We start from the raw sequence: 27,433 nt of genomic DNA, 5'->3' as shown, positions 1-27,433 counted from the left end.
AGTAACAGGGCGGCAGGAGGCGCTGTGAAGTGCCCGTGGAAGGTGCGGGAATGCAGGGCGCTGGGTGGCCCCGGCGGGGCGCAGTGCGGGACGCACCGCGGCGCAGGGCGGCCTCAGGGTACAGCAGGGGGCGCTGCGGAGTCGCGGCCGGCGCGTCCCGGGCCCCCGGCGGAGCACACCTGGGCAGGTGGGGGAGGCCCGGGGGGCGGGGCTCCAGGGGCGGGGCCCAGGTCCGGCCCACAAGAGCCAGAGGCGGCGGCGGCGGCGGCGGCGGGATGCTCTCGCTGGCCGGGCGGCAGGACGCAGCGCACGCGGATCGCGCGCACGGGACCGAGCCAGGTGAGCCTACCAGGCCGGGTCGCACCGGTGGGGGGCGCCAGGCACCGGGGCGGCCGCGGGGCCGTGGCTTCTCGGGCCGCGTCCGCGCGGTGGGTGGCGGAGCGGGCATCAGCCCGGGCTGCCTCCGGAGTGGGATGCTGGGCGCCTCCCCAGTCCGTGCGGGTCCAGGCAGCTGCCCGGGACGCGGAGCTGGGCGACAGGCGTGTCTGGGCGACTCGGGAACAGGGTCGGGGGCAGCGCGTCGCCTGGTCTCTCCGCCCAGCACCTGTGCAGCCCCGTCCTGGGCCTCGGTGACCTCGCTTGACCACGGCTGTTCCCCTTTCCCTCCGGGGTGACTGTGGTTGCAGAAAGAAGCAAACACTTGAGTCGCGCTGGATTCCGCACACGGGCTTCTGCCCCAGCACGGCTGCGGTCGCCCTGTGGGGCGGGCCGGGGCGGCGGAGTCGGGGGCGGGGGAGGGGGAGGCTCAGTCCCGCGCCCAGAGCCTGATGCTTGGAAGCCAGGTGAGGTCGGGGTAAGCCAGGGGCGCAGGGGGGGAGTCGCTGTCCTGAGCAGCCCTGCAATTTGTTTGTTTTTATTATTTATTTTTTTAAGGATTTATTTATTTATGATAGACATAGAGAGAGAGAGAGGGAGAGACACAGGAGGAGGGAGAAGCAGGCTCCATGCAGGGAGCCCGACGTGGGACTCGATCCCGGGACTCCAGGATCGCGCCCTGGGCCAAAGGCAGGCGCTAAACCGCTGCGCCACCCAGGGATCCCCAGCCCTGCACTTTGAAAAAACTCCTTTGAATCTTGCTGTGTGGCTTTGGGCCATCACTCTGCACCTCAGTTTCCTCCCCTGTGAAATGGGCACAGTACTAGTACCTCATATAATTAGAGTGAGCGTTAAACAAGGTAATGTGTAAAAAAGAGCTGCGTAGGGCGGCTGGGAGTAGAAAGGGCTCAATAAACGATAGCCGCTATTATTGCCGCTCTTGCTATTATTGTCATTATTACTATCTGAGGAGTAGCACAGCTAGTAGTTGAGTGTGGACTCCTGAGTTCAAATCCCAGCTCAGCCACTTTCTAGTGTGACCTTGGACAAACTACTTAACTTTTCAGGGTCTCCCTTTCTTTCTTCCTTTCTCTCTTTCTCTCTTTCTTTCTTTCTTTCTTTCTTTCTTTCTTTCTTTCTTCCTTTCTCTCTCTCTCTTTCTCTTTCTTTCTTTCTTTCTTTCTTTCTTTCTTTCTTTCTTTCTTTCTTTCTTTTTCTTTCTTCATGAGAGACACAGAGAGAGACAGAGACACAGGCAGAGGGAGAAGCAGGCTTCTGGCAGGAGCCCAACATGGGACTCGATCCTGGAACTCTGGGATCATGTCCTGAGCCAAAGGCACTCAACCACTGAGCCACCTGGGCGTCCCTCTTTCTTTCTTTCTTTCTTTCTTTCTTTCTTTCTTTCTTTCTTTCTTTCTTTCTTTCTTTCTTTCTTTCTTAGATTTTATTTATTTATTTTTGAAAGACACAGAGAAAGAGGCCAAGACATAGGCAGAGGGAGAAGCAGGCTCCCTGCAGGGAGCCTGATGTGGGACTCTATCCTAGGACCCTGGGATCATGACCTGAACCAAAGGCAGATGCTCAGCCACTGAGCCACCCAGGTGTCCCATCAGGGTCTCCATTTCATTTGTATAATGGGGGGAATGAGGATGCCTACTTCAGAAGTCTATTGTGGAAATGAAATGAGTTAATACCTGTAAAGTACTTTATTTTTTTATATATTTTTAAAAACATTTTATTTATTTATTCATGAGAAACAGAGAGATAGAGAGAGAGGCAGAGACACAGGCAGAGGGAGAAGCAGGCTCCATGCAGGGAGCCTGACATGGACTCGATCCGGGGTCTTCAGGATCACACCCTGGGCTGAAGGCAGGCACTAACCCGCTGAGCCACCAGGGCTGCCCTGTAAAGTACTTTAAAGAGTGAGAGCTCTGTGTCAGCAATAGGTTCTTCCTCAAAGGCATCATGTTTAATCAAGCAGCACAACCTAGTAGTAACCACAACCTTGCTTTGCTTTGAAGTTGACACACTTGTTTGTGTGAACATTTATCTGTTTTGTGATGAGCAAGATGGTTTTGCTTCTTTCACTTGTGTCTTCAGTGACATCCGTGGCTGATCCAGTGGGGCCAAGGTCAGTCCTGGAGAAGGAGCTGATGGGGCACAGGGACCCCAGGGATTATCTTCAGTGAGGAGTTAGAGACAGGAGTGTCCAGAATCTGTGATTCTGAACATTACCCAGAGGAGAAAACCTTCCCTGGGTTGCAGTTTTATTTGACAGGAAATTGAACCTGGACCCAGGGTGGGTTTTTTTAAAAAATATTTTTAAATAAATTTTATTTATTTATTTAAGAGAGAACACAGTGGGGAGAGGACAGAGGGACAAGTAGACTTCACGCTGAGTGTGGAGTGCCAGGTGAGGCTCTGTCCCAGGGCCCGAAACTCAGGACCTGAGCCGAAGTAAGAGGTTTAAGCGACCGAGCAACCCACGTGTGTCCCTGGACCCAGGTTTTTAAAACAAACAAACAAACTTGTTAACTTTTTTTGCTTTTGGATTGTACTGAGAGAAGAGGTAGGGATGAGAAATATTTTCAATGACAAAACAAAATAAGTTACATTCTTCTTGCCAAGCAGCTAACAGCATAATTTTGAGAGTTGAGGTTCCCTCCATCCCAGTAAGGTCATATGCACCTGGGAGGGGGTGCTGTCAGAGGGAAGTGGCTGACTCTGGACATCTCACTGGCCCCTCCACCCCCAGCACTCTTATTTCCTTTACATCATAAACTTGAAACCCATTAACATCATAACCTTGAAAGCCTCCCACCTTTGCCCCAGCTCCCCAATTTGGACAATACCCCCAATTTGGACAATTTGGGGTCAGAGTGGAGAAAAAGTAACTCCTGAAGTCCAGAATCCTGCCTGAAGAACTTGATGGGGCCAACTAGAGTCCTTGTCCCAGACATAGGCCTTCTGGGACATGGGGACCACCCTGTCTATCCTACTACAGATTAAGGTATTCTCTACTTTGCCTCTGTCACTAATGGTAACATAGGAGGCAGAGTTTCCATATACCTCCCCTCCCCCTTACCAGGGCTCAATACTGTTGGGGGGTGGTTACATTGACTCTCCAGAGTTTGGAAATTAAATAGCTCAGGATCCCTTCTCTTTTCTTCTTCCTTGGGGAAGGGACAGCACCCAGCACACCAGGCCTCTGAAAAGCATACACGACAGTGGTGAAGGTTAAAAGATTCCAATACGGGCAGCCCCGGTGGCTCAATGGTTTAGCGCTGCCTTGGGCTGGGGTTGTGATCCTGGAGACCTGGGATCGAGTCCCATATCAGGCTCCCTGCATGGAGCCTGCTTCTCCCTCTACCTGCGTCTCTGCCTCTCTCTCTTTCTCTCTCTCTCTTTCTCTGTGTGTCTCTATGAATAAATAAAATCTTTAAAAAAAAAAAGATTCCAATCCAGTTCCTCCACTTACTAGCGGTGTGGTCTTGTATGAACTACTCCACCTCTCTGAGCTCATTCTCCTCCTCTATAATATGAAGTTAATAGTAGTGGTTGTTGAAACACAAAATGAAGTAGATGTAGATTATATGTATATATAGAGAGAGACTGTATATATTTATGAGACTAGTGAGAGTTTATATATTATAACCATGACTCTCTCTCTCTCTATATATATATAATATATATAATATACAATATACACATATTAGTTCATTTCTTTTTTTTTTTTAAGATTTTGTTTATTCATGAGAGACACAGAGAGAGGCAAAGACATAGGCAGAAGGAGAAGCAGGATCCCCACAGGGGATCCAACAGTCGATGTTGGACTCGATCCCAGGACCCCGGGATCACACCCTGAGCCGAAGGCAGATGCTCAACCACTGAGCCACCCGAGGGTCCCCTATTAGTTCATCTCTAGAAAGAATGTTGTTCCATGTTGTAGTGTCTGCGATTGATATGCATCATGTACACTGATGAATGTGGTCATTTGCTTTCCAACACTTTCCCCCAAACAAAGCTGTTATTTAATCAAAGTGTATTCCCTTAGTTAGTGATATCTTAGAATCATTGAGATATGGCACAGCACCTGGCAAATATTAAGTGGCCCATAGTTGTGGACTACTGTTTAGAAGGTGCTCTAGAAACACTGAATGCTTGACTGTAAAGAGAAGTTAAACAGAAATGAAACAGAAACTCTACTTGCAGGAAAAGCAGAGGGGGAAAAGCCTAGAAAACATGGCAAGAGTGACCAAACAAGATCTAAGTTGGCTACCAAGAAATTCTCTTGGTAGATTATATCTGCTGGAAAAGATTTGCAGGGCGCTTGCTCAGTGCCAGACACTGAGCTAGGTGCCAGGGTGGGCAAGTGTGATAGGAATGCTGCCCCAAGGGGGCAGGCTGAAGGAAGCCATAAGGTACAGGCCTCCTGTTCTAAATATGGGGGAGCGTGGTAAGAGTGGTATAGAGGCCGATGTGCAGAGGGCTCCTGCTCCAGGTACCTAGAGGAAAGGCTCCTCAAAGCTGTCCAGTGATTCACAGGTGAAACCGCACCCTGCGCCCCCACACAGATGGGCATGGGGGCTGCAAGAGGGGGAGGCAGCCCTATGGCAGCTGCCAAGGCCAAAACACCAAATATCCTGCAAAAGGGGCAGGGACCTCAGAATGCGGACTATCCAGCCCCCAGAGAGAAAAAGGCGGGTGGCCTCCGAGGGCACATGGGCTGGTGTCTCCCAGAGTCTGGCCTCCAAGGAAAAGGCCAGCTGGTCCGTGGGGGGGTGTGAGCTCACCTGCTTTGCCTCTCCACCCCTCCAGCTTGCTTGCCCCTCTGTGTCCCCTCCTCGCCATGGCTCCTGGAGAGAAGATCAAAGCCAAAATCAAGAAGAATCTGCCGGTGAGGGGGCCCCAGGCGCCTACGATCAAAGAGCTAATGCGGTGGTACTGCCTGAACACCAACACGCACGGCTGTCGCCGCATCGTGGTGTCCCGTGGCCGCCTGCGTCGCCTGCTCTGGATTCTGTTCACGCTCACCGCCGTGGCCCTTATCTTCTGGCAGTGTGCGCTCCTCGTGGCCTCCTTCTACACCGTCTCTGTCTCCATCAAAGTCCACTTCCAGAAGCTGGATTTTCCTGCTGTCACCATCTGCAACATCAACCCTTACAAGTAAGAGGCAGGAGCAGGGCTAGGCTGTGGGGGCCGGGCAGAGGCCCAAGGCCATCTCCACGGTGGCCCGCGCCAGCCCACACACATGCTTGTGACAAACCTGAATTCGATGCCAAACTTGGTAAACTCTCTCTCCCAGGTGTTAAATCTGTACCAAGTTTCCTATCAGCCATTTTTGAGGTTGGACTAGCTCAGGACAGATAGGAGGGGGAGGCGGAGGGTCAGTTGCACTTGGAGGTTGGGCCTGGGATGCACTAGGGCCGCCCCCCAGCCCGGGCACGTGTGCACGCACACACACAGGCACGGACATGCTCAGCCCAGCTTAGCCATTTCCCCTGAGCTCTGTAGGCTTACATCCTCACTCTCCCCGAAATGTGAGCTGGAGGCTGACTCAGAAGTGACACCCAGCTGACTTCAGGAAGAATCTCAGCTGCCCCAAACCCTCATCTGAGTGAACCCAGCCCCACTAATTGAGATCACTGGGCTCTGGGCAGGATCAGCCCTCCGTGCTGCCCTATTGTCTGCCGAGGGCCTGTTCTAAATGGGTCACTGGAGTCCTGCTTGGGATTATTGAAAACTGATCTGTGAGGCAGGTCAGAATCCGGCCGAATTCGTCTGAGCAGGTGTGGGTGTGGGGATTAGGGAGGAGCAGGGGAGGAAGATAATCAAAGGAAACCAACTGGTCAAAATCAGAATCAGGTCTAAGACTCATTCTCCGCCTGAGTCCTTTGACTCATTCTTCATCTCAGAGTCTTTCTGTCTCTCCCTCCCTCTCTTCATCCATCGCTTGTTCCACAATAATTTACTCAGCACCTACAAGTCATCAGGCAGTGTGCTAGAGTCTGGGGCATAGGACCAAACAACCCAACAGTCTTTGTCCTAGTAGAACTGAGTTACAGTGGAGAAGTGAAATATTATTATTATTAGTTTTTAAGAATTTATTTATTCATTCATGAGAGACACACAGAGACAGGCAGAGACACAAGGAGAGGGAGAAGCAGGCTCCCCGCAGAGAGCCCGATGCGGGACTTGATCCGGGCACTCCAGATCACGCCCTGAGCCAAAGGCAGACACCCAACTGCTGAGCCACCCAGGCATCCCGAGAAGTGAAATATTAACAAATATAATTGCACTGATAAAAATCAATAGTGAATATTTATACACACACAGACACAGGATAAACACATTGAATCTTGGTAATGATCCTATTTCACAGATGAGAAAACTGAGACACGAAAGGCTTAGATGATTTTTCTGGGGTCACAAATCCAGAACCAGGATGGGGAACTGGACCCCAGGTAGTTTGGCTCCGGAATTTATACACTCAGCCACTGTGCTGTGTCACCTGGTCACAGAGCAAGGGGCAGAGAGAGGAGAGAGGGGGGCAGCTAGGAGGGAGATCAGGACTACTTGTATTATGAAAACTTAAAGATGGTGTTATGCTTCATACAGTCACCTGTATTATTCTTTTGTGTTCTTAGGGGTTGTCAAGGTGACAGTTATACATCTTCCCTCCCAGCACTGATTCAAGGGGAATCAGCGGGCAGGGACAAGTGTGCTTGGTGGAGACGGAGCCTATGCCCTGGACAGACTTCCAGTTAGCAGCTATTGTCTGCACTGTAATTGTCCTCACTGTGGCTGGTTTATGGGAGGCACCTGACAGTCACCACTCCAGAAATGCTGGTTGGGGCAAACTCACCAACACACCCCGAGAGCAAGCAGATGGTAGTGGCAGAAATGAAGCCATGAGAAGTCACACAAGGGTCACACAGGAGCCTGTCACCGTTTATTTAAGCCAATAGTCACTTTGGATGGGGCTTAGTCTCCTTGGCCAAGCAGGCAGCGGAGAAGTGGCCCAAGGCTGAACGCCCTGACGGAAAGCAGAGGGGGAGAAGGGCCAGCTTCCCCTTCCCCTGACTCTTTCCCACCTCGGCAGGTACAGTGTGGTGCGGGACCTTCTAGCTGACTTGGAACAGGAGACCAGAGTGGCCTTAAAGACTCTGTATGGCTTTCCGGAGAATACGTCTCGAAAACGTCGAGAGGCAGAGTCCTGGAGCTCGGCTTGGGAGGGCACACGGCCCAAATTCCTCAGACTGGTCCCACTGATGGTTTTCAGTCAGGATGAGACCAGCCAGGCCAGGGACTTCCTCACAGGGCGGAAGCGGAAATTCAGCGGGCGCATCATTCACAAGGCATCGGATGCCATGCACGTCCACGCATCTAAGGAGGTGGTGGGATTCCAACTGGTGAGATGCACGTCCTCACAGCTGGGGGCGTGGGATGGGCTGCAGAGGGTAGGTCCAGGAAAGTTTCTGCTTTGCCATTGGCCCTCTGGTCCTACCCAAAGAAATACACCCAGTTAAGGGTGAATTTTCTACAGGTAACTAAAACTGACTTGGGTAATACTCAGCAGGAAAAAAAAAAATGTCTTAGAAAGGGACCAGAAGCTCACAGAGACCTCTCAAAGGACAGAAATTAGGGAAGATTGGGGATCTAGGTGGAAAGAAATGGTGGAAAGTCATTTCACATATGGCTGCTGGATTAAATAAACTTCCACTATTTTCAGGCTTTTTACTATTCCATCCATAAAGGCGATTCAAATCCTGTCTTGGTCAAGCTTTGATCATCTAAAGGCTAATGGAGGGTGAGGCATCATGGTGGACAGTCTCATCAGACTGTATCCAACAGAGGAAAGGACGTTCCACCAAAGCAAAATTAGGATGCAGACCCTGAAGGGATAAAATAGATAAGAAATAGCAGAAATACCTGATGTCCCCTTCAGCACTTGCCTTTGTGAGGTGCTAGAGCCTGGCTTTTCATCTCTCCTTCCTGGTCCCATTTGAGGGGCTCTGAAGAAGCAGCCATTCACCAAAATCAAATTCCATTAGTGTCCTGGGCAAAGTCATTCAGTCACCCTACCTCTCCATCCCCCAGACACTTCTGTAGGATGAGATACCGCTTCTATGTCTTATACCCAGCTTGCTAATTGTGGGACCTCAGAGCACCAATTACAAATTCTGAAAAAATGACCTTTTCTTAATCATTGAGACCTTTCCTGGCTGTTTTCATGAGATACCTGCTCCGTAATCCTCAAGAGCAAAATCAATCCTTCAATGTCCGTTTGAGAGTTTCCATACTGTGTGATAAGAACGTCTGGCACATACGACAGTCTCCCTATAAGGCTCTCATTATTATATATTTTAAATGCTAGTCCTCCCAACTACTCTGTGAGGTTGGGAAGGATGGGCATTCTAGCCAACATTTGGTAGGTGAGATAATGGAGCCATAATGCTTTGGCCAAGATCCTGCAGAGAAATCATGTTGGAGTCTGGGCAAGCATCCAGATTTCTAGACTGCTGAGCCAATAGGAAATGGCTAGAGGTGTGTAGGAAGTCAGTTGCCATAATCAACCATAACCTGGATATCTGGAGATGCTAAAGAAACTGGTTTTTCTTCTTAACTGGTGAGCAGTCATAGGGAGTTGTGACAGTGAGACTCTGTCCTACGCTCAGCCCCTTCTTGGTCCTTGAGGCTGATCTCTCTCAGCCCCTGGAAGTAAGAGGAAGCCCATCCTTGCTTCAGGTATCTCTACTGTCCCCCCTGAGTGTCTGGTCTAGAGCCCCAGTTCCTCTTCCTTACCGTCCTTCTGAAAGCCAGTGGTAGTGCCAATGGCTTCAGCCTGCTGTCTTGTCTTATTCACAGTGTTCAAATGACACATCCCACTGTACCCTCTACACCTTCAGCTCGGGGGTCAATGCCATCCAGGAGTGGTACAAGTTGCACTACATGAACATCATGGCACAGGTCCCCCTGGAGAAGAAAATCAACATGAGCTACTCTGCTGAGGAGCTGCTGGTCACTTGCCTCTTTGATGGGGTGTCTTGCGATGCCAGGTGAGGAGGGGATTGTGCTGTCTTAGCTCCCTAGGACTGAGGGGCTTGGAGCTCCAAGCCCCTTGCCTGCACCTGCAGCTCAGTTGGTGGGCTTGTGAGCAAAAGATGCTCTTCTCATTGACCCTGCCCTTTGGAAAACAGCTTACATGGGAACTAGGCTCTAGAGTCAGTGAGGAAGATAGAGATGGCATAGAGTCAAAGTATCCATAGAATAAATTATTCATAAAAACAGAGTGTTGATGGTATGTCTATAACCTTGCATGCTACCATCATGCACACTGATGATGGAGAACCACTGACCTAGCACAGAGGAAGGAATGAAGGAAGGAAGGGAAGGTGGGAAAGAGAGGAAGAAAGGTCTATGTACAGATGGGTGATCCCTCAAACCTTTCTGCCTTTAAGTAAGTTAACCCTCAGAGCCCTGGTGGTGACTGAGCCGTGAAGGGACATTCTAGAGTGTTCTGCCTCTCCAAAAGGCTTGTTTCATTATTTTTAAACACTAAGCCATATATATATATATATATCTCCATATCCCTATATATAAGTAGGGATATTGGTCCTTATGGAGCTGAGTGATTGGAATCATGTCTGCCTGAGGGTTGGGTTCTAAAGTCAGTATAAGGACACATGTGATGCATTCCTTCTCAAGGGATCATTTCCTTGTATTGGGATGGAAAAATATCACATGCTGGCCCAGAAATTCACAAGTAGAAGAATTTGGGGCAGACATATGGCAGAAGGAGTGCCATGTTGGGAGGAGACAGATGAGAGGATTAAGAGAGGGAACAAAGCAGAGAATAGACCTTCATCAATGTGTGTCAGCCTGGATGAGGAAGCGCTTTGTGGTTTATCAAATGAGAGGTGGAGAAAGTAAGTCATGTCTAATGTCTATTGTCCATAAAAGAGACTTAGCCCCATAAGCACTGCCCATCCAGCCACCAGGCTCAGGGGCACGAGGGGAGTTGCTACCAAAGTTCCTTCTGACCCGTATTCTTCCTCATAGGAACTTCACGCTTTTCCACCATCCAATGTATGGGAATTGCTACACGTTCAACAACAGAGAGAATGAGACTATCCTCAGCACGTCCATGGGGGGCAGTGAATATGGTAAGGAAGCCCTCACCAACAGGGAGCATGCTGGCAGCAGGACAGTTGGGGTGCTCCAGCCTTCCAGAAATGTGGGATCTCTCCACCTGGCCAGCAACCAGGGACACCACTTCCCCTTTGACTGCAGTGTTTCCTTCAGCATTCATGTTAGCTCCTTTTTTTGGTGCCTGTTTTCCTTGTTGACATCTCCTCTTTACTTTTGGGAGAGAGCAACAGTGACATCACTGGAAAATCACTCTGCTTTATGCTTGTAGCTGGAATGAGTAACGCAGGGCAGGCAGCTTTCAGGTGGACTTGAACCCAGAAGTTCAAGGAAGGCAAACATACCTTTATCTTGGTTAAGATAACACATTCTGGAGCCCGAACCGTGCTCTGCCACTCACTGTGTGACCCCATGCAAGTTACTGCACTTCATCTACAAAGTGGGAATCGTAATCATATGTCTGCTGTAAGGTTACTGAGGGGACTTAATATATGTATTGTGCTTAGAGTAAGTCCTGGCACACACTGTATCGGTCTGCTCAGGCTGTGTAACAAAATATCACAGACTGAGTAGCCTAAAAAACTGATATTTCTGTTCTGTTCTGGAGGCAAGGGGCCCAGGGTCAAGATGCTGGTGAATTTGGTTTTTGGTGAGACCTTTCTTGCTGGCTTGCAGATGGCTGCCTTCCTGCCGTGTCCTCACCTGGGCTTTCCTCTGTGGGAGGCAGAGAGAGTGAAAGAGAGAGAGAACGAGCTCTGGTATCTCCTATTCTCCTAAGGACACCAGTCCTATGGGATCGAGGCTCACCTCATGACTTCACTTAACCTTAATTACCTCTCTAAAGGCCCTGTCTCCCATACTCTCACATTATGGGGTAGGATTTCAATATATGAATTTAGAGGGAGGGAAACACAATTCGGTCCTCAACACACATGAAACACATCATAAATGCTAGTAGTTACTACTACTACCACCACCACCACTAATAATACCATTATGAGGGGATCCCTGGGTGGCTCAGCGGTTTGGCGCCTGCCTTCAGCCCAGGGCATGATCCTGGAGTCCTGGGATCGAGTCCCACATCGGGCTCCCTGCATGGAGCCTGCTTCTCCCTCTGCCTGTGTCTCTGCCTCTCTCTCTGTGTGAGAGTGAATGAATGAATGAATAAAAATCTTTAAAAAAAAAAAAACCATTATGACCTCCAGTACTCCTACTACCGCTGTTCAGCTACTAGAAGGCAGGAACAGATGGGCCTGGCTTACCCACAAGAGGAACTTTTGCAGTACTCAGCAAATTGAACACAATTTGATATGCAGATGAGGTTCTGCTACATATGTGCTGTGTGACCTTGAACAAATCACTTGCCTGCTCTGTGCTCTGGTTCCTTTATTTGCAAATGGAAGAAGTCAGAGTGAACTCTCAAAGTTTTCTTCTTTCAATCCATATCGGCCCTGCTCATTTGCTCATTCACCAAACATTTATTGAGTACCTGCTGCATGCCAGGTCCTCTTTGAGGTGTCAGAGATACTGAGGTCAACAGATGCCATCTCTGCTTCCAGGGAGCTTGAATTCAGTGGGGGAGGGACAGATAACAAACGAATGAACAAACACGTAGACATTTTCTGCTTATAAATCCTAATGAGGGCTATGAGGAAAGTCAGGTAGTGAAGGGGAAAGGGGTACTGGAGTCAGGATGGGGGTTTTCTTTCAAATGAAGTGTCTTTGAGAAGAGTTAGTTAGGGGTGAGAAGATCCAAAGTAAGGTCCACAGAAGAGCATGTGGGGCACTTAACAAGTACGAAAATCCTGGAAGGAAATGAATTCAATGTGCTGTAGAAACAGAAAGATGTCCAGGGTGCCTGGAGCTTCTTGAGAGTGCAGGGAGGGGAATGAGGAGGGGAAATGTAGGCAAGGCTGCATCATCGTAGATGTGACAGCCATAGTCAGGTTGATGGATTTTATTCCACGGAATTCCCATGTATCCAATGAGATGCCACTGAAAGGCTTTAGGCAAGGGAGTGACCTGATCTGAATTCCAATTTTATTATACTTCTTATTTTTAAAAAAGATTTATTTATTTATTTGAGAGAGACAGGCAGAGGGGCAGAGGGAGAGAGTCTCAAGCAGATGCCATGCTGAGTTCAGACCCCGACGCAGGGCTCTATCTCATGACCTTGAGATCACGACCTGAGCCAAAACCAAGAGTCGGATGCTCAACCGACTGTGCCACCCAGGTGCCCCTGAGCTCCAATTTTCAAAGGTCCTTCTGGCTGCTGGATGCAGAACACCCTGCAGGGGTAGGAGCTGGAGTGTGGAGAGGAGTTAGACCTGTGATCAAATACAGCATTAGTGCTTTTCTATAAGGGTTTTAGCAGCCACAGCACTGCATGTCCCTTTGGATGCTCTGCAGAGCTCCCCATCTCAAAGGACCACGTGGAGATGCATGTCTGGGGCAAGCTAGCAGTTATTGCTCAGCAGAACTGTGGCCGTGATGCAGTTTTGAGGCACACGGCAGTGAGCAAGTCAGGCACCATTGCCCCATCCCCTTCTCCACGAAGGTCTCAGTCTAGCCCTGTCCATCTTTTACTTGTTGGAAATGCCCACGTCTTGGTTTTGAGATTCCCAAAGCAGCAGAAGAGGTAGGCTACCACCAGGGAGTGTTTAACGAGCCTTTGACCACAGTAGCCATGTATCCTCCCAGGGCTGCAGGTCATCTTGTACATAAACGAAGAGGAATACAACCCCTTCCTGGTGTCCTCCACCGGGGCTAAGGTGATTGTCCATCGGCAGGACGAATATCCCTTCATCGAGGACGTGGGAACAGAGATCGAGACTGCCATGGCCACCTCCATAGGGATGCACCTGGTAAGAGAATATTCTGATTCCTGTAGGGGTGGCTAGGAGAACAGCTTTTTTTTTTTTTTTTTCAAGGATAAACAATAAGGTACAGCTTATGGAAAAGTGTGTTGGTTTCAAAAGGAAACATCGTCCTGTGTTTGCTAATAGGCCCTGCAATGGTCATTCCAGCAGTTATGCTAAAGGCTGTCTCTGTATCTTCTCTATGGACAAGCGAGGACACAGGATGGCATTTTGGGAAAGAATTGAAGTAACCTTGCTTGTTGCAAAGACAGACACTAACTAGCACTTATGGAACCTGTGCATCAGACACTAACTATATTTGTCACTAATGGAAATAGAGCAGATTTTTAAAAAAATATTATTTCTTTTAGGATCTTATTTATTTATTCATGAGTGACACACAGAGAGAGACAGAGAGACACAGGCAGAGGGAGAAGCAGGCTCCACACAGGGAGCCCGACATGGGACTTGATCCCAGGACTCCAGAATCATGCCCTGGGCTGAAGGCAGATGCTCAACCACTGAGCCACCCAGGTGTCCTTTTTTTTTTTTTTTTTTGAAATAGAGCAGGTTAACACCTTTCTTTCTGGGCCGCCTGAAAGATCTCTGAAGCATATAAACCACTCCTTAATGGCTAATGGGAAGTCACTGGGCCATCGGAGCTCTATTTAGCCAATCATAGCTCCACCAATTTCACCTCATTTATCAAGAACTATTCTCCCTCAACTCTTTGACCTTCTCTGACCTCACTGGGTGCCAAAAACACTCATACCTGTCAACAGAAGCACATCTCTGCAGATGTCCGCTCCCTGAGTCAACTATGCCCAATGGAAGCAGAAGGGCAAGGTGAGGAGGAGTGCACCCCCAGCCACTCCACTACTTAGGCAATCTTCTTGTTTGCAGGACTGAGGTCTTTTTATGCCAGTAACTCTCCACCTTTTGTCTTCATTCCTTGCAAATCTGTCCTCCAGAGCAGTGGTTTCCAAACCTGACTGATCATCGGACTAAGATCCATTGAATCAGAATCTCTGAGGGATGTGTCCAAGATCCGTGTTTTTACCAAACTCTGGTTATTATTCTAAGAGGCAGAAAACTCAGGAACCTCAGCTTTAGAAAGTTGAGTGGTTCAACAGGAGAGGAGAAGCAGTGTGTCTTCCTAAGCAAAAGCAAAGCTAGAATGACAAAAGCTTTATTTTTAAAATTTTTAAAAAGATTTTAGTTATGTATTTGAGAGAGAACAACCAGTGGATTGGGGTAGAGGGAAAGAGAAAGAGAGAGAGAGAGAGAGGGAGAGAGAGAGAGAGAGAGAAGCAGACTCCCTGCTGAGCAGGAAGCCTGATGTGGGACTTGATCCCAAGACCTGGAGATCACAACCTGAGCAGACACTCAACCAACAAAGCCACCCAGGCACCCCTAGAATGACAAAAACTTTAGCACAGCCATAAACGATGGCTTCGTTTGGGGTTATAAAGTGATATAGTGAGCACTGGGAGTATATCCATCCATTATTTATCCATTCAACAAGCATTATCTGAGCACCTTTACGTGCTGGACACTGGGACCATATCAAAGTGTAAGACTCTGTCACTGTCTGGTTGGAGCTTAGAATCTGCCAAAAAATTGCACAAATGATTAATTATAATCATCATCAGTGCTAGCAAGGAGAAATGCAGGATGCACGAGAACGTATCAGGGGAATGGCTCACCTACTTTTTTTAATGGGGGGAAGTGGGGGAGTTCAAGGAGTGCTTTCCTAAGGAGGCAATATTTAAGTTGAAACAGCCTAGATGATGAACTGACACGGTGCCATTCCAGAGGAAATCTGTGGCTCCAGTGCCCCATCAAACGGACAATCCTGGACAAGAGAAACAACCAGGATGGTTCCCTGGAACCCGGGTGCTCTCGGGAGACATGTTCCAAAGTGTGACATTTGTTGCAACATGAGAAGTGTCCTGTACCAACTTGGACTGTGTGGATACGGATTGCTTCTCCCCCCGACAAATAACCTTGAGCCCCAAGCTACGAGACCATGACTTGGAAAAACTTTAGGGTATCGCTTAAGGCTCGAGGTAATTGATTGTTCTAGTCCCCAGAATTGCAAAACTCCCAAATAGGAATAGTGAATGTTTTCACCCAACATTTCCCGTGCAGTTTTATTTGCAGCCTGAATAATGATTCGGGACTTGCAGTACATCCTATATCCTTTAAAAATTTTTATGACCTCTCTTTTTGCCCTCTCCATCCCTTCAGCCCCTCACAGTGTCTGCAGGCCTGGAGATGAGGATCAAGAGGTTGGACAAGTGCAAGAACTCAGGACTTCTACCCTTCTACCCTCTGATTTCCTTCTCTGAGCTTAGAAATACCCACCACCTTGTTAAGAAAGAAAATGTTTTCTTTAACAGCGGTGGGTAAACAAAGACATGGGTGGGTTTTCTGCTACACCTAACTTAAGACATATAGAACCAAAGCGACAGAGCAGGGTCAGTCAGCTCTCTTTTTGATTTATGAGCATTTGGAACAACAAAAGGTAATCTTAGGGATTATAAGAGGTCAGCGTGGGGTCACTAAGAATAAGTACAAACAAACTAGACTTCCTTCCTTTCTTCTTTATTTGTTATTTGTTTATTTTTTTTTCTAGACAGACATGTGAAGCTGGTAGACACAATCAATTGGTTAAAACATTTTCCTTCATTCAGTGAGGGACTGTGTGTCCAAAGCACTGGAAATTCAGAAATGAATACAACAGAACACCTGCCTTTAAAGATCTTATCTTTAAGACAACACAGCTTTGCAACACAGTTCCCAGCCCCATGGGAACAGAGACATTCTCTGTCTTGTTTCCAGGCTCAGTTCTTAGGACATAGTAGATGCTCAGCAAATAACGTTGGATGGACAGATGGATGTATGGATGGATGGACAGATGGTTGGGAGCCCAGAGAGCAGCTGTTGGTGAAGGCTTCCTAGTGATAGAGTCTTGAAAGACAAGTGTCAGGCAAATAGTTTTGTCCAAACGAAGGGCAAAGCAATTACAAAGGGGTCACAGGAAGGATTTTAAACCAAGCAGTAAAACTTTCTGAGAAATCGCTGTCTGGGGGCCGCCTGGGTGGCTCAATGGTTGAGTATCTGCCTTTGGCTCAGGTCGTGATCCCAGGGTCCTGGAATCAAATCCACATCAGACTCCCACAGGGGGCCTGTTTCTTCTTCTGCTTACATCTCTGCCTCTCTCTCTCTCTCTCTCTGTCTGTCTCTCATGAATAAATAAATAAAATCTTAAAGAAAAAAAAGAGGAAAGAAAGAAATCTCTTTGGCTGAAGCATAGTCATGATAAAGTAGCCAAGATGAATAATCAAGATACTTGAGGCAGCATATTTACAGTAATCCCAGAAAGAAATGATGAGGCTCCTAGCTGAAGCCATGGCTGGGGGGATGAGCATAAGTGAATGGATTTGAGAGATACTCCAGCATGGAAGCAACAGGGCTTGACATCCAAGGTCAATGAGGAAAGGCTTCACTGAAAGGGAAATTAGATTGATATTTAGGTTTTGGCTTGGGATAGTGGGGTGGACAGAGGTGCCAGGCTCAGAATTAGGGAATGCAAGAGGAGGGATAAGTTTGTGGGGGAAGATGACCACTTCAATTTGGGACATACCTAAGCTGTTGTGCCTTTGGGAAATCCAGGTGAGAAGGTCCAGAGATGCTATGAACCTGGAGCTCAGGAGAAAAACAGAGGTGGGGTGGAGGGGTGGGCATCTAGCATAATTTTAGACTTGGAAGTAAATGCCATCACCCAAGACCTGAGACAGAATGTAAATATGTAAGGGCTGAGCAGGAGGAAAATGGAGAAATAGAGGCAGAGAATGAGGAGTAGAAGCCAGGAAGAATTTGGTGTCAGATAAATCAAAGAAGAGGGTTTCAAGGAAGGTGTGAGCCAAAAGTGCCAAATGCAGCTGAGAGGTCAATCAAGATAAAGGACAAAAGGTGCTCTCTGGGAGATCACCAGTATTCTTTGCCAGAGCAGTTTTCGGTAGAAGGAGCGGAACAGAAACCAAAGTATGTTGAGCTGGTCATGAATGGGAGATGAGGAAGTGGACAAGGGTAGACAACTCACCCAGGGTGGTGTGGAGCCAGATCTTGGAGAAAGGGGAGACTTCATTGTCATTGCAAACCCTATTGTGCATTTTTTAAATCTATAAACACAAGCACGCCTCTTTTCGCAAGCATATGCATAACAGGGATTAAGTGCCCAGGTTTGTACTTTGGTTGTATAATCTCAATGTCTCAGTTACCTCATCTGTGAAATGGGGATGATAATAATAATGTGACTTTATGAGCTGATGAGAATTCAATGAGTAGACTCATGTGAAGCACTTGGAACAGTGCTTCGTATGTAGTAAGTGTTCCAAAAATATTGGCTGCTACTGTACTTTTTATTTTTAGGAAAAGAGATGTGAAGGAAAGGAAAATTAAGTTTGAAGCTAAAAGAGAGGTTAGGAAAATTTTTCTTGGCGTTGGTGACACCTTCCTCCTTTCTGAGACATTGATCTCTTCCATACATAAAGAGCATAATGAGTACTAGTTATTTGCCATATGTATTACAAGTATCTTTCCCGGTTTGTGCTTTCCTTTTCGTTTTCTTTATGCTACTGTTTTACATGCAAATACTTCAGATGTTTACATAGTCGAAATCTTTGTTTTCTTCTTTAGTCATTATGCTTATTGAGGATTTTCCTTCCTTGAGATCAGATACTGAGCTGAGTTACCTTCCAGTTATTTTATTATTTCAATTAATACTTTAATTCACTAGAATGTTTTTTCTGCAGGATGTGAAGTTGAGATAGAATTCTCTACTTCCTGCAAAGAGTTAACAGTAGTCCTCACTTCATATATTGAGGAATTCTTTTGTTCCTCCATTGATTCAAAGTATCAACTTTGCCATACACAAATAAATCTTATAATTTATTATAATATAAAAAACAGAACAAAAGCAAAAGGAGAGTTAAACCACCCATAATTCCATCTAGGGCATCATTCTGCTGCCTGGGCTTTTCCCTGGCACAGTTCATACCTTTAAATAGGTGAGCTGAGGGGCACCTGGGTGGCCCAGTCAGGTAAGCATCTGACTTTGGCTCAGGTCATGATCTCAGGGTCCTGGCATCCAGCCCCTGGGGGAAGCTTAGAGGGTGGCATTGAGTTGAAGTGCCCTCACAGAAGCCACTGTTAGCATCTTTGTACACCAGGGCCCAGCCAGCCGTGGCATGTTCTAGACACCCTGAATCTGTTAGCCACCCTGCTATTGGAGGAATGGAGTAAGTCTGTTTATTCTGTACTGATGCAGAAAGATACTTACTCTTTATTGTTAGCGAGAAGGGGAGATTGCAGGGCCAAGGGAGTGTATGAGTACGGATATGTCTGTCTGTCTCTCTGTCTGTGTATCTGGGATCAGATCTGCTCCTCGTCTAGGGAAGAGAGGAGACCACGTGGTTACTTTTCCCTTTGCTTCTGTTTAAATGTTTTAAAATGGGCTCTGTTCATTGCCCTCAAGGTCCCTGCAGTTAATTGGGGGAGACTAATGGAGAGCAGATGGATTACAATACAAACAGAAGGAGATTACAGCTACTTGAGTTGGCTACATTTTCTACCTGGGTCAAACTTCTTGATTCCACCCTCCCCCCAACCCCCATGCCCTTTCTGTCTATCTGGCCACTCTTCAAGGAAAAAAAAAGATTTTCTTCCTCTCACAAATCTGTCATCGATTTCCCCTTTTCTCCCACTCTCAGGAAAAACAAAAAACAAAACAAAACAATACAACCCCCCCCCCAAGAAAACTGGCTATAAACTGGTCACAATTTATATTCAGTTATCATATCCCTTAGGAGACATTATACTTTTTTAAAATTTATTTTTATATTTTTTAAAGGTTTTATTTATGTATTCATGGAGAGACAGAGACATAGACAAAGAGAGAGGCAGAGACATCGACAGAGGGAGAAGCAGGTGGCTTCTCCCTGTGGGGAGCCTTATGTGGGCCTCAATCCCAGGACCCTAGGATCATGCCCTGAGCCAAAGGCAGATGCTCAACCACTGAGCTACTCAGGTGCCCCATTCTTTTTTTTTTTTTTTTTAATTGGCTTGTCTGGATTGTTTATTTGCAGTGACAAATAGTAACCAGAGCCAAACGTAGTATACCACAATGAAACATTATTTCAGAAGGTTTTTGAACTATGAATTATGATTCTCTCACCTCCTCTGATCAGGGTATCATCATTCTACTCTATTGGGCATTCCTTGACGCTCTCCAAGAAAGTCAATTTTCCCAAGTCAACTTCTGGGACCAAAATACAAGAGGGTAGGAAATGGGTCCTTCCCTGGAAGGAGGATCTCATGAAGCACACAGCCACTGCTTATCTTTTTTCCCCTCCTGCCCTCTCCCAGTGGATTCTCCAAAGGCTTACTACCATTTCAAAATCCAAATCCAGATTTCGCAGCATGGAGTCTGCCATGATTTGGTTTTGGCCTCCCTCTGTGGCTCCATCCTTCTCGTGCTGCCTTCCAGCCACCCTGGCTCTACCCCATGCCAGCCTTTGCTGCTTCTTTTGCCTTACCCCCTTCCTCCACGTCTGAGCAAATCCAGCTCTTTCTTGCCATTCCTTTTTGAGCCAACATGTCCCTTTCTCAAAGACACCTGCCCTGATCACTCTTGGAAAGACTGTACCCCTCCCCCCAAGCCCTCCAGTCCCTCTTCCCAGTTTCACTGATCACTGGCCCTAATTATCCACTTATCGGATGCATTTCTTTGCCTCTTGATTGTCTGTCTACCCCACTAGAAAGTAAGCATGAGAGCAGGGAGCTTGTCCATACTGATCATTGTTGAGTCCCCAGTGCCTAGAAGAGTACCAGGCATCTGGTAGGTGCTCAGTAAATATTTGCTAAATGACGAAGTGCTCAGCTACCAGGGGTGTCCCCATCTGGATCCTGGGGCAAGATAGGGCTGAATGTGTGCTGCTGTGATTTCAGACGGAGTCCTTCAAGCTGAGCGAACCCTACAGCCAGTGCACGGAGGATGGGAGTGACGTGCCAATCAGTAATATCTACAATGCTGCATACTCCCTCCAGGTATGGGCGGAGGGGGCCCTCAGCCCTGGGCTGTGGCCTGGACCCAGGAGACAGCTATCTGGAGGCTGGGGTGTGTCTGGGACCAGGAACTCTGGTGATGATTCCTGGGGTTCATCCAAAGACCTCAAGAACAAACAATGCCAGCGGCTTGTAATCTTCTGCAGCCTGTCTGTAACGAGAGCCGAATTGATTGAGGTTTGGGTGGAACACAATGTACAGCCGAGACAGGCCTGCTTCCCTAAATAGGCCTTGGCAAGTGAGGGACGGGAGAGAAGCAGTCTGGGAGAGACATGTGCTGAGCGGTTGGGATCCTGGCTTCTGGGCCTCTTCCTGCCCCTCGCTAGCTGATGTCCTTGAGCCAGTGATGTCATCCTCAGCAATCACAGGGAGGATTGGATCAGGGGCTGCCAACTGGCAGCTCCCTGGCTCCTTCCAGCCTGCACACCTAGTTTTTCTGGCCCAGGTGGCCGTTTAAAAGTCAGGGACTTTCATATAAAAACCTAGATTTCTAGCCTCTCTTAAAAAACAAGGTCTGGCAACATGGGGGCCCATATGCCTGCAGTATAAACAGTGGGTGGAGTTGCCCCATTAAAAGACGCGTGTGTTCTCATTCACTGTAGTCCCCACCAGCCCCTAGTGCACTACCTGTATCACTGACCCCTGAAAGCATTTGAGTGTTCAACCCTTGAGAGCCATCCCCTTATGCCTTCTCTTACATTCTGGGAGTCTGCAGTTCCCCTCCTATGGGGATGCTCAGAGTTCATGAAAATCACCCGAGCAGAGTAAAAAGAGCAGGTGTTCCTACGCCCTGAGTCCCCTATAGCTTACATCAGAGCTGAGCTGGAAGGTGGTAGGGACGCTAAGTGAGAAGAGACTGCTGGTCAAAGAATGTCCACTTGTAATAAAAATACAATCAAACTGAATTCAAGACCAAGAGAAAAGAAAAAAAGTCAGTTCGTTGGAAAGACACGCCTGGTTAATATTTGGTGAGAGGCTACCATGTTCAAACACCTTACAGATATCAATTCACTTCCTGCTCACAACCACCTCGTGAAGTAGGTACTGTTAGACTTATTTCAATGGTGAAGAAACCAGAACATCAGAGAAGTTAAGGAAGTCGCTGAGGTCACACAGCTGGGACATGGCAAACCGGGATTTGGAGCCCTTGCCATGAGTTTTCATGCTATAAGCTTTGTGGATATATATTTTTTTAAGATTTTACTTATTTACTTATTCGTGAGAGACACAGAGAGAGGCAGAGACATAGGCAGAGGGAGAAACAGGCTCCCTGCAGGGAGCCCAATGCAGGACTCGATCCCAGGATCCTGGGATCACAACTTGAGCCAAAGGCAGATGCTCAACCACTGAGCCACCCAGGTGCCCAAGCTTTGTGGATATTGTGGCGGCTTATGATGCCCAAGGATCCAGTGTTGAGGGGCTGGACCTGAGAACAGAAGAGTTGGGGACCATGTTTCTCTCTGTTTCTTGGCATCTGCTCCAATGTCCCCTCCTCCCATGTCAGCACTCAAATGCAATTGGGAAAGGATTGCCCCGGGTCCAGCCCCAGCACAGCCTGTTCTCCACAACTCAGCCGAAATTCTCCATAACTTTTTTACCTTGGTCCCTTTGGTGTCAAGGCCACCCCTGGCCCAATCAGCTGTGCCATGAGGGACCCATCTACGCTGTCTGCCAAGGCTGTGGGAAGCTGATCTGGATGCGGGTTGTGTAGAGAGGGGAGCTCTTTGGCGTCCGTGTGCAAGGAGGTTAAGGGAATCCTTGGGCTTCGTCTTTCAGATCTGCCTTCACTCGTGCTTCCAGACAAAGATGGTGGAGAAATGTGGGTGTGCCCAGTACAGCCAGCCCCTGCCTCCGGCAGCCAACTACTGCAACTATCAGCAGCACCCCAACTGGAGTAAGTGAGACCCAGCCAGGGCCGAGCGTCAGCTCAGCCGCAGCACCAGCCTGTGCTGTGGCCTTTTGTAGGAGGGAGGTGGTGGTAGAGAGATGTGAAGCAGAGTTTCACTCCTGTCCTCAAGCCTGGCTTGAATTCTACTTTCTGATTTGAGGACCTAATGCTGAACCCCAGCCTGGGCTAAGAGGTTGACCACCTCTGTCAACTCCAGGAGGTAGAACTGTTGACAGTACCCTTTTCACAGAATGGATAACTGAGGTTCAGAACGGTTAAGCAACTTGTCCAAAGTCACACAGCCAGGGAATAACAGAGCTAGACTCCAAGCTAGTGCTGCCGACCCCCCGACGGATGTCCTTGACCTCCACAGCATTGTGTCTCCCAACATGGCAAAGCAGCATTTGTTTACAGAGAGCCAGTGTTTGTAGAAAATGGGAGGAGAAATCATTCAAAAGAAACCCTGGGGGCACCATTGGTGACTCCCAGGAAGGGTGCTGTGGCCCTGCAGCTCACACCCCCCTCTGCCTTGTCCCTCAGTGTACTGCTACTATGAGCTACACCAGGCCTTTGTCCGAGAAGAGCTGGGCTGCCAGTCGGTGTGCCGGGAAGCCTGCAGGTGAGTGGGCCTGGGAGGATGGGATACACCGGGCTGGGCCAGGTCGGGCTGCCCACGCTCACTCTGTGCCCTTCCTCCCTTAGCTTCAAGGAGTGGACACTGACCACCAGTCTGGCACAGTGGCCATCTGTGGTTTCCGAGGTAAGTTCTCCTGGCCCGTCTCTGCCCTCACATCCTCAGCTCTACCTGTGTCCTCCAGCCTCAGGGGAGATGCACAGGGGAGGCCAGGTGGGGGGCTGAGGCCCACAGAGGAGGCCCACAGCCTGGCCCTGGCCTCGCTAGGCATCCCCAGGTCATGCCTTCTTTCTCCATTGCAGAAATGGTTGCTGCCTGTTCTCACTTGGGACCAAGGCCAGCAAATAAAGAAAAAACTCAACAAGTAAGTGGACCTTCGCCCTGTTTCTTCTGCCTCGTCTGGCTGTGGGCCCCAGCCTCCTCACCTGCTTCCTCACTGCCATACCCTCTCTTTTTCATGTATTCCTTTCTTTATTCAACAAATATTGATTGAGCTCGTGTCAGGAGCCAGGCCCTGATTTAGGCCTGGAGTTCTCAAACGTTTTGACCATAACCCACAGTATGAAAATGGTTTTCCATTGATTATATAAATGAGATAAAAAGTCTCATGTAACAGCCCTTCCTTATGATGTACAAAGCATTTAGGCCGATCTTCAGACGCTGCAAACCAGTAGAGCCAAATCAACTGTTTATGTCCATTCCAATGATCATGACACCATTCTAAATGATTAGTGCCTGTATCAGTTGACAAAGACTTTGAACATCCCTGTGGCTGAGATCTGATATTTCCTATCCTGTTTTTGCTTTCTAAAAAGTACTGGTCATGGCCTAGGAAGTTGGTTTCATGGCTTCCTGATACATCTTGACCAAGTTCGGAAAAAATACTCCTCTGAGCCCCACAGCTTCTGATCTCACTTAAATTGTCCACACCAGAATTCACTTCCAAGGGAGCTTTAGCCAAAATAAGCCAGGCCAGAGTTCAGGGACCCCAGGGAATGGAGACAAAGGTGTAAGAGAGGATGGGGGACTTGCCATGGGACCTCACATCTCTCTGGGCCATTCCCATCTCCACAGAGCCCAGCATTGGGCCTCACCCAGTGGAGGTCAGACTAGCCTCCAGTATTTATTGAATATCCCCTAGGTGCCAGGTGCTGTGTGCAGTGCTGGGGGTACCATGATGACCGAGCAGACATGATCCCTGCCCCCAATGTGCTTATGGTCTAGTCATTAAAATAGACTTTGGCCAAGCAATTGCAAACTATTAAACCAAGCATCGCATGCAAGGCAGTGACCCCTAGACCAAATGCAGCTCCACAAAAGGGATCTGTTACTTCTGGCTTTCCTTAAAAGATCAGAAGTTCTGGAAATATATATATTTTTTTAATTTACGATAGTCACACACACACAGAGAGAGAGAGAGAGAGAGAGAGGCAGAGAAACAGGCAGAGGGAGAAGCAGGCTCCATGCACCAGGAGCCCGACGTGGGATTCGATCCCGGGTCTCCAGGATCGCGCCCTGGGCCAAAGGCAGGCGCCAAACCTCTGCGCCACCCAGGGTTCCCAGAAGTTCTGGAAATAGCAAACCTCTCTTCTTGCATAGTACGAAAGAGCTGAGTAATAGCTGCCCCTTTGACATAGGCATGGGCTTTCCAGCTTGCCGCAGTTCTATCAGGAGGCAATTTAGTACAGTGGCTTACAGCATAGACTTTGAAGCCAGATTTATCCAAGTCTGAATAGCAGTGCATTCTTGGATAAGTTACTTAACCAACTGGGGTCTTGGTTTCCACATCTATAAAATGGGGATGATTAAAACATAGCTACATAGGGTTGTTTTGAATATTAAACGAGGTAATTCACATAAGGCATTTAGAATGGTTGGTGGTGGGGATACCTGGGTGGCTCAGCGGTTTAGCACCTGCCTTCAGCCCAGAGCGTGATCCTGGAGTCCTAGGATTGAGTTCCACGTCAGGCTCCTTGCACAGAGCCTCCTTCTCCCTCTGCCTGTGTCTCTGCCTCTCTCTCTCTCTCTCTGTGTGTGTGTCTATCATGAATAAATAAAATCTTAAAAAAAAAAAAAAAAGGAATGGTTGGTGGCAACACAGGAAGTGTCCAATAAATGCTGGCTGTTATTATGGTCATTATCATTTCCTTATACCCAGCCTACCTCACTCATTTACATTACCTGCATGTCTCCTGTACATATTTGAGATTGCAATCAAATAATCACAATGTCAGGGCTTAATAAAGAACAGGGAGCTAGGGGAGTATATAGCAGGGTGGGCTGACTTAGTCTGGAGAGTGGGAAATGGTTTTGAGGGGAATGAGTGACCTGAAAAACCAGACCCAGGCTGGGGATGTGGTCTAGGGTACAGACGGAGCCCCATGGGCTGGGTTCCAGGACCCCCAGGAAGCTCAGGGCTTGGGCTGTGCTGGGGGTTGGGCAGAAGGGCTGACATTTGGTAGAACCCAAAGGTGCCTGACTCACCTTGGCCCCGCCTGTTGGAATTTCTGCAGGACAGACTTGGCCAAACTCTTAATATTCTACAAAGACCTGAACCAGAGATCCATCATGGAGAGCCCTGCCAACAGCGTGAGTATATTCCTTCTGGCACCTGTCCAGGGTCTGCAAATGTGCCCATCTGACAAGCCTCAGGGAGCAGAGTCAGATGCTGGCGATCCAACCTGAGCCGGTAGGGCCGCCATAGGCCAGCCAGGCCTGGGATCGGAGTAGGCAGGGGAAGAAGGAACAGGAAGCCCACCCACTGCTTCCTCCAAACCCATTCAGGGCCAAGACTTGCCAGGGGCTCCCTTAGGAATCGGGGTCCCTGCATGAGACCCACTCGGGAGGAGGGGCCCTCTTAATGATGTGGCTTGACTTCCCTTGCAGATCGAGATGCTTCTGTCCAACTTTGGTGGCCAGCTGGGCCTGTGGATGAGCTGCTCTGTTGTCTGTGTCATTGAGATCATTGAGGTTTTCTTCATTGACTCCCTCTCTATCATCACCCGCCGCCAGTGGCAGAAGGCCAAGGAGTGGTGGGCCCGGAGACATGCTCCCCCCAGCCCTCAGGGCCAAGACAACCCGGGCCTTGATATAGACAATGACCTGCCCACTTTCACCTCCGCATTGCGCCTGCCGCCAGCCCCTGGGACCCAGGTGCCCGGCACACCACCTCCCAGATACAATACCTTGCGTTTGGAGAGGGCCTTCTCCGACCAGCTCACAGATACCCAGGAACCAGCTGAGTCTTGAGGCCGGGAGGAGAAGAGAGATGTAGCTAGGACCCCCAGCCACGGTCTGAGATCTTAGACCCTGTCTCCTGCACATGGAGGGGGACCCTTGGCACCTCCTCTGGGCTCTTCAGAGACATTGACTAAAAGTCTGCTTTGAACAACAACACAGGGCTTCGGTGTGTGCAGGGGATCCATTGGACCCTGCCCAGCAACCCTCACAGCTGTCCAGGGTGAGAAAGATTTGAAGATTTGGCAGCCCAAACCCCTCGCACATCTGCTCCAGAGAGAGATGGGGGCCAAGGAAATGGTGCTTGCCCGGACAAAGGCCAGAAGTGAAGCCTGACAGAGCTATCACCAGATCCTGAGAGAGAAAGACTCCCCCAAAGCCCCAAGCCTGGAGTTTCACCCACTCCTCCAGCCTGGGTGGGGACATAGGGGGATGACCCGAAGTATCAAGGGCGGACAACCATTGCCTAGTGCCAAAGCCAGAAGAGGCACCAGCCCTGGAGCTGGAGCTGTCTGGGAATCAGCTGTACTCAGTTTGTGACACTGGGGCCAGGTCTCCTCTGTGCCCTCAGGCAAGGAGCTGGCCCGAGGTCCTCAGAGGGTGTACGGGGCAGAGTGCAATGGGGGATGCCTGGGGTGTGATGGGAGGTCCTCACTCTGGGAGCAGAGGTGGGGCTATGTCCTCGGCAGTCAAGCCAGTGCTCCGGGTCCCTTACCCAAGCACAGGGACACCCCGGTTAAGAGGTGGCCCAAGGCACAAAGGATCATCTGATAACTCACCTCAGCCTCTCTTCCCCTCCAGGCAGGCCCTTCCTCCCCCACCAGTGGCCTGCCCCTCCCCAACAAGCCAACCACCACTGTCCACCACTTCCATACTCACACCTTCCAACATGATAATACCTAACATGTATTGAGCACACAGGTGTTCAATATTAGCCCAGCAACATTGTGCTGGGTGCTGTTCTAAGCACCTACAGAGATGAGTGTTGGGGATAGCAAACTGCGACCCGCAGGCCAGATCCTGTTTTTGCTCAAGACCTAGGAATGTTTTTTTATTTCACTTTTCAGTGGTTAAAAAGACCAGAAGACTCTTCTGTGACTCGTGGAAATTACATACGATTCAATTTTTCAGTGTCCATAAATAAAGTTTTATTGGCACCCA

General features: G+C 48.7%; 1 protein-coding gene across 1 annotated transcript; it reads left to right on the top strand.

Moving 5' to 3' along the window:
* Positions 1-222: 222 nt before the first annotated feature.
* Positions 223-27,433, top strand: SCNN1G (sodium channel epithelial 1 subunit gamma). The gene is made up of 13 exons (XM_025983791.2): positions 223-339; positions 5,194-5,541; positions 7,478-7,787; positions 9,244-9,434; positions 10,438-10,541; positions 13,225-13,388; positions 20,397-20,495; positions 22,290-22,407; positions 22,942-23,020; positions 23,104-23,161; positions 23,338-23,399; positions 25,549-25,624; positions 25,922-27,433. Exons 2-13 carry the CDS (start codon positions 5,225-5,227, stop codon positions 26,282-26,284), a joined length of 1,941 nt encoding a protein of 646 aa, XP_025839576.2. The 5' UTR covers positions 223-339; positions 5,194-5,224; the 3' UTR covers positions 26,285-27,433.

The sequence above is a fragment of the Vulpes vulpes genome, chromosome 3 (genome assembly GCF_048418805.1).
Source record: "Vulpes vulpes isolate BD-2025 chromosome 3, VulVul3, whole genome shotgun sequence".
Taxonomy (NCBI): domain Eukaryota; kingdom Metazoa; phylum Chordata; class Mammalia; order Carnivora; family Canidae; genus Vulpes; species Vulpes vulpes.
This window is presented reverse-complemented; position numbering and strand designations above follow the sequence as displayed.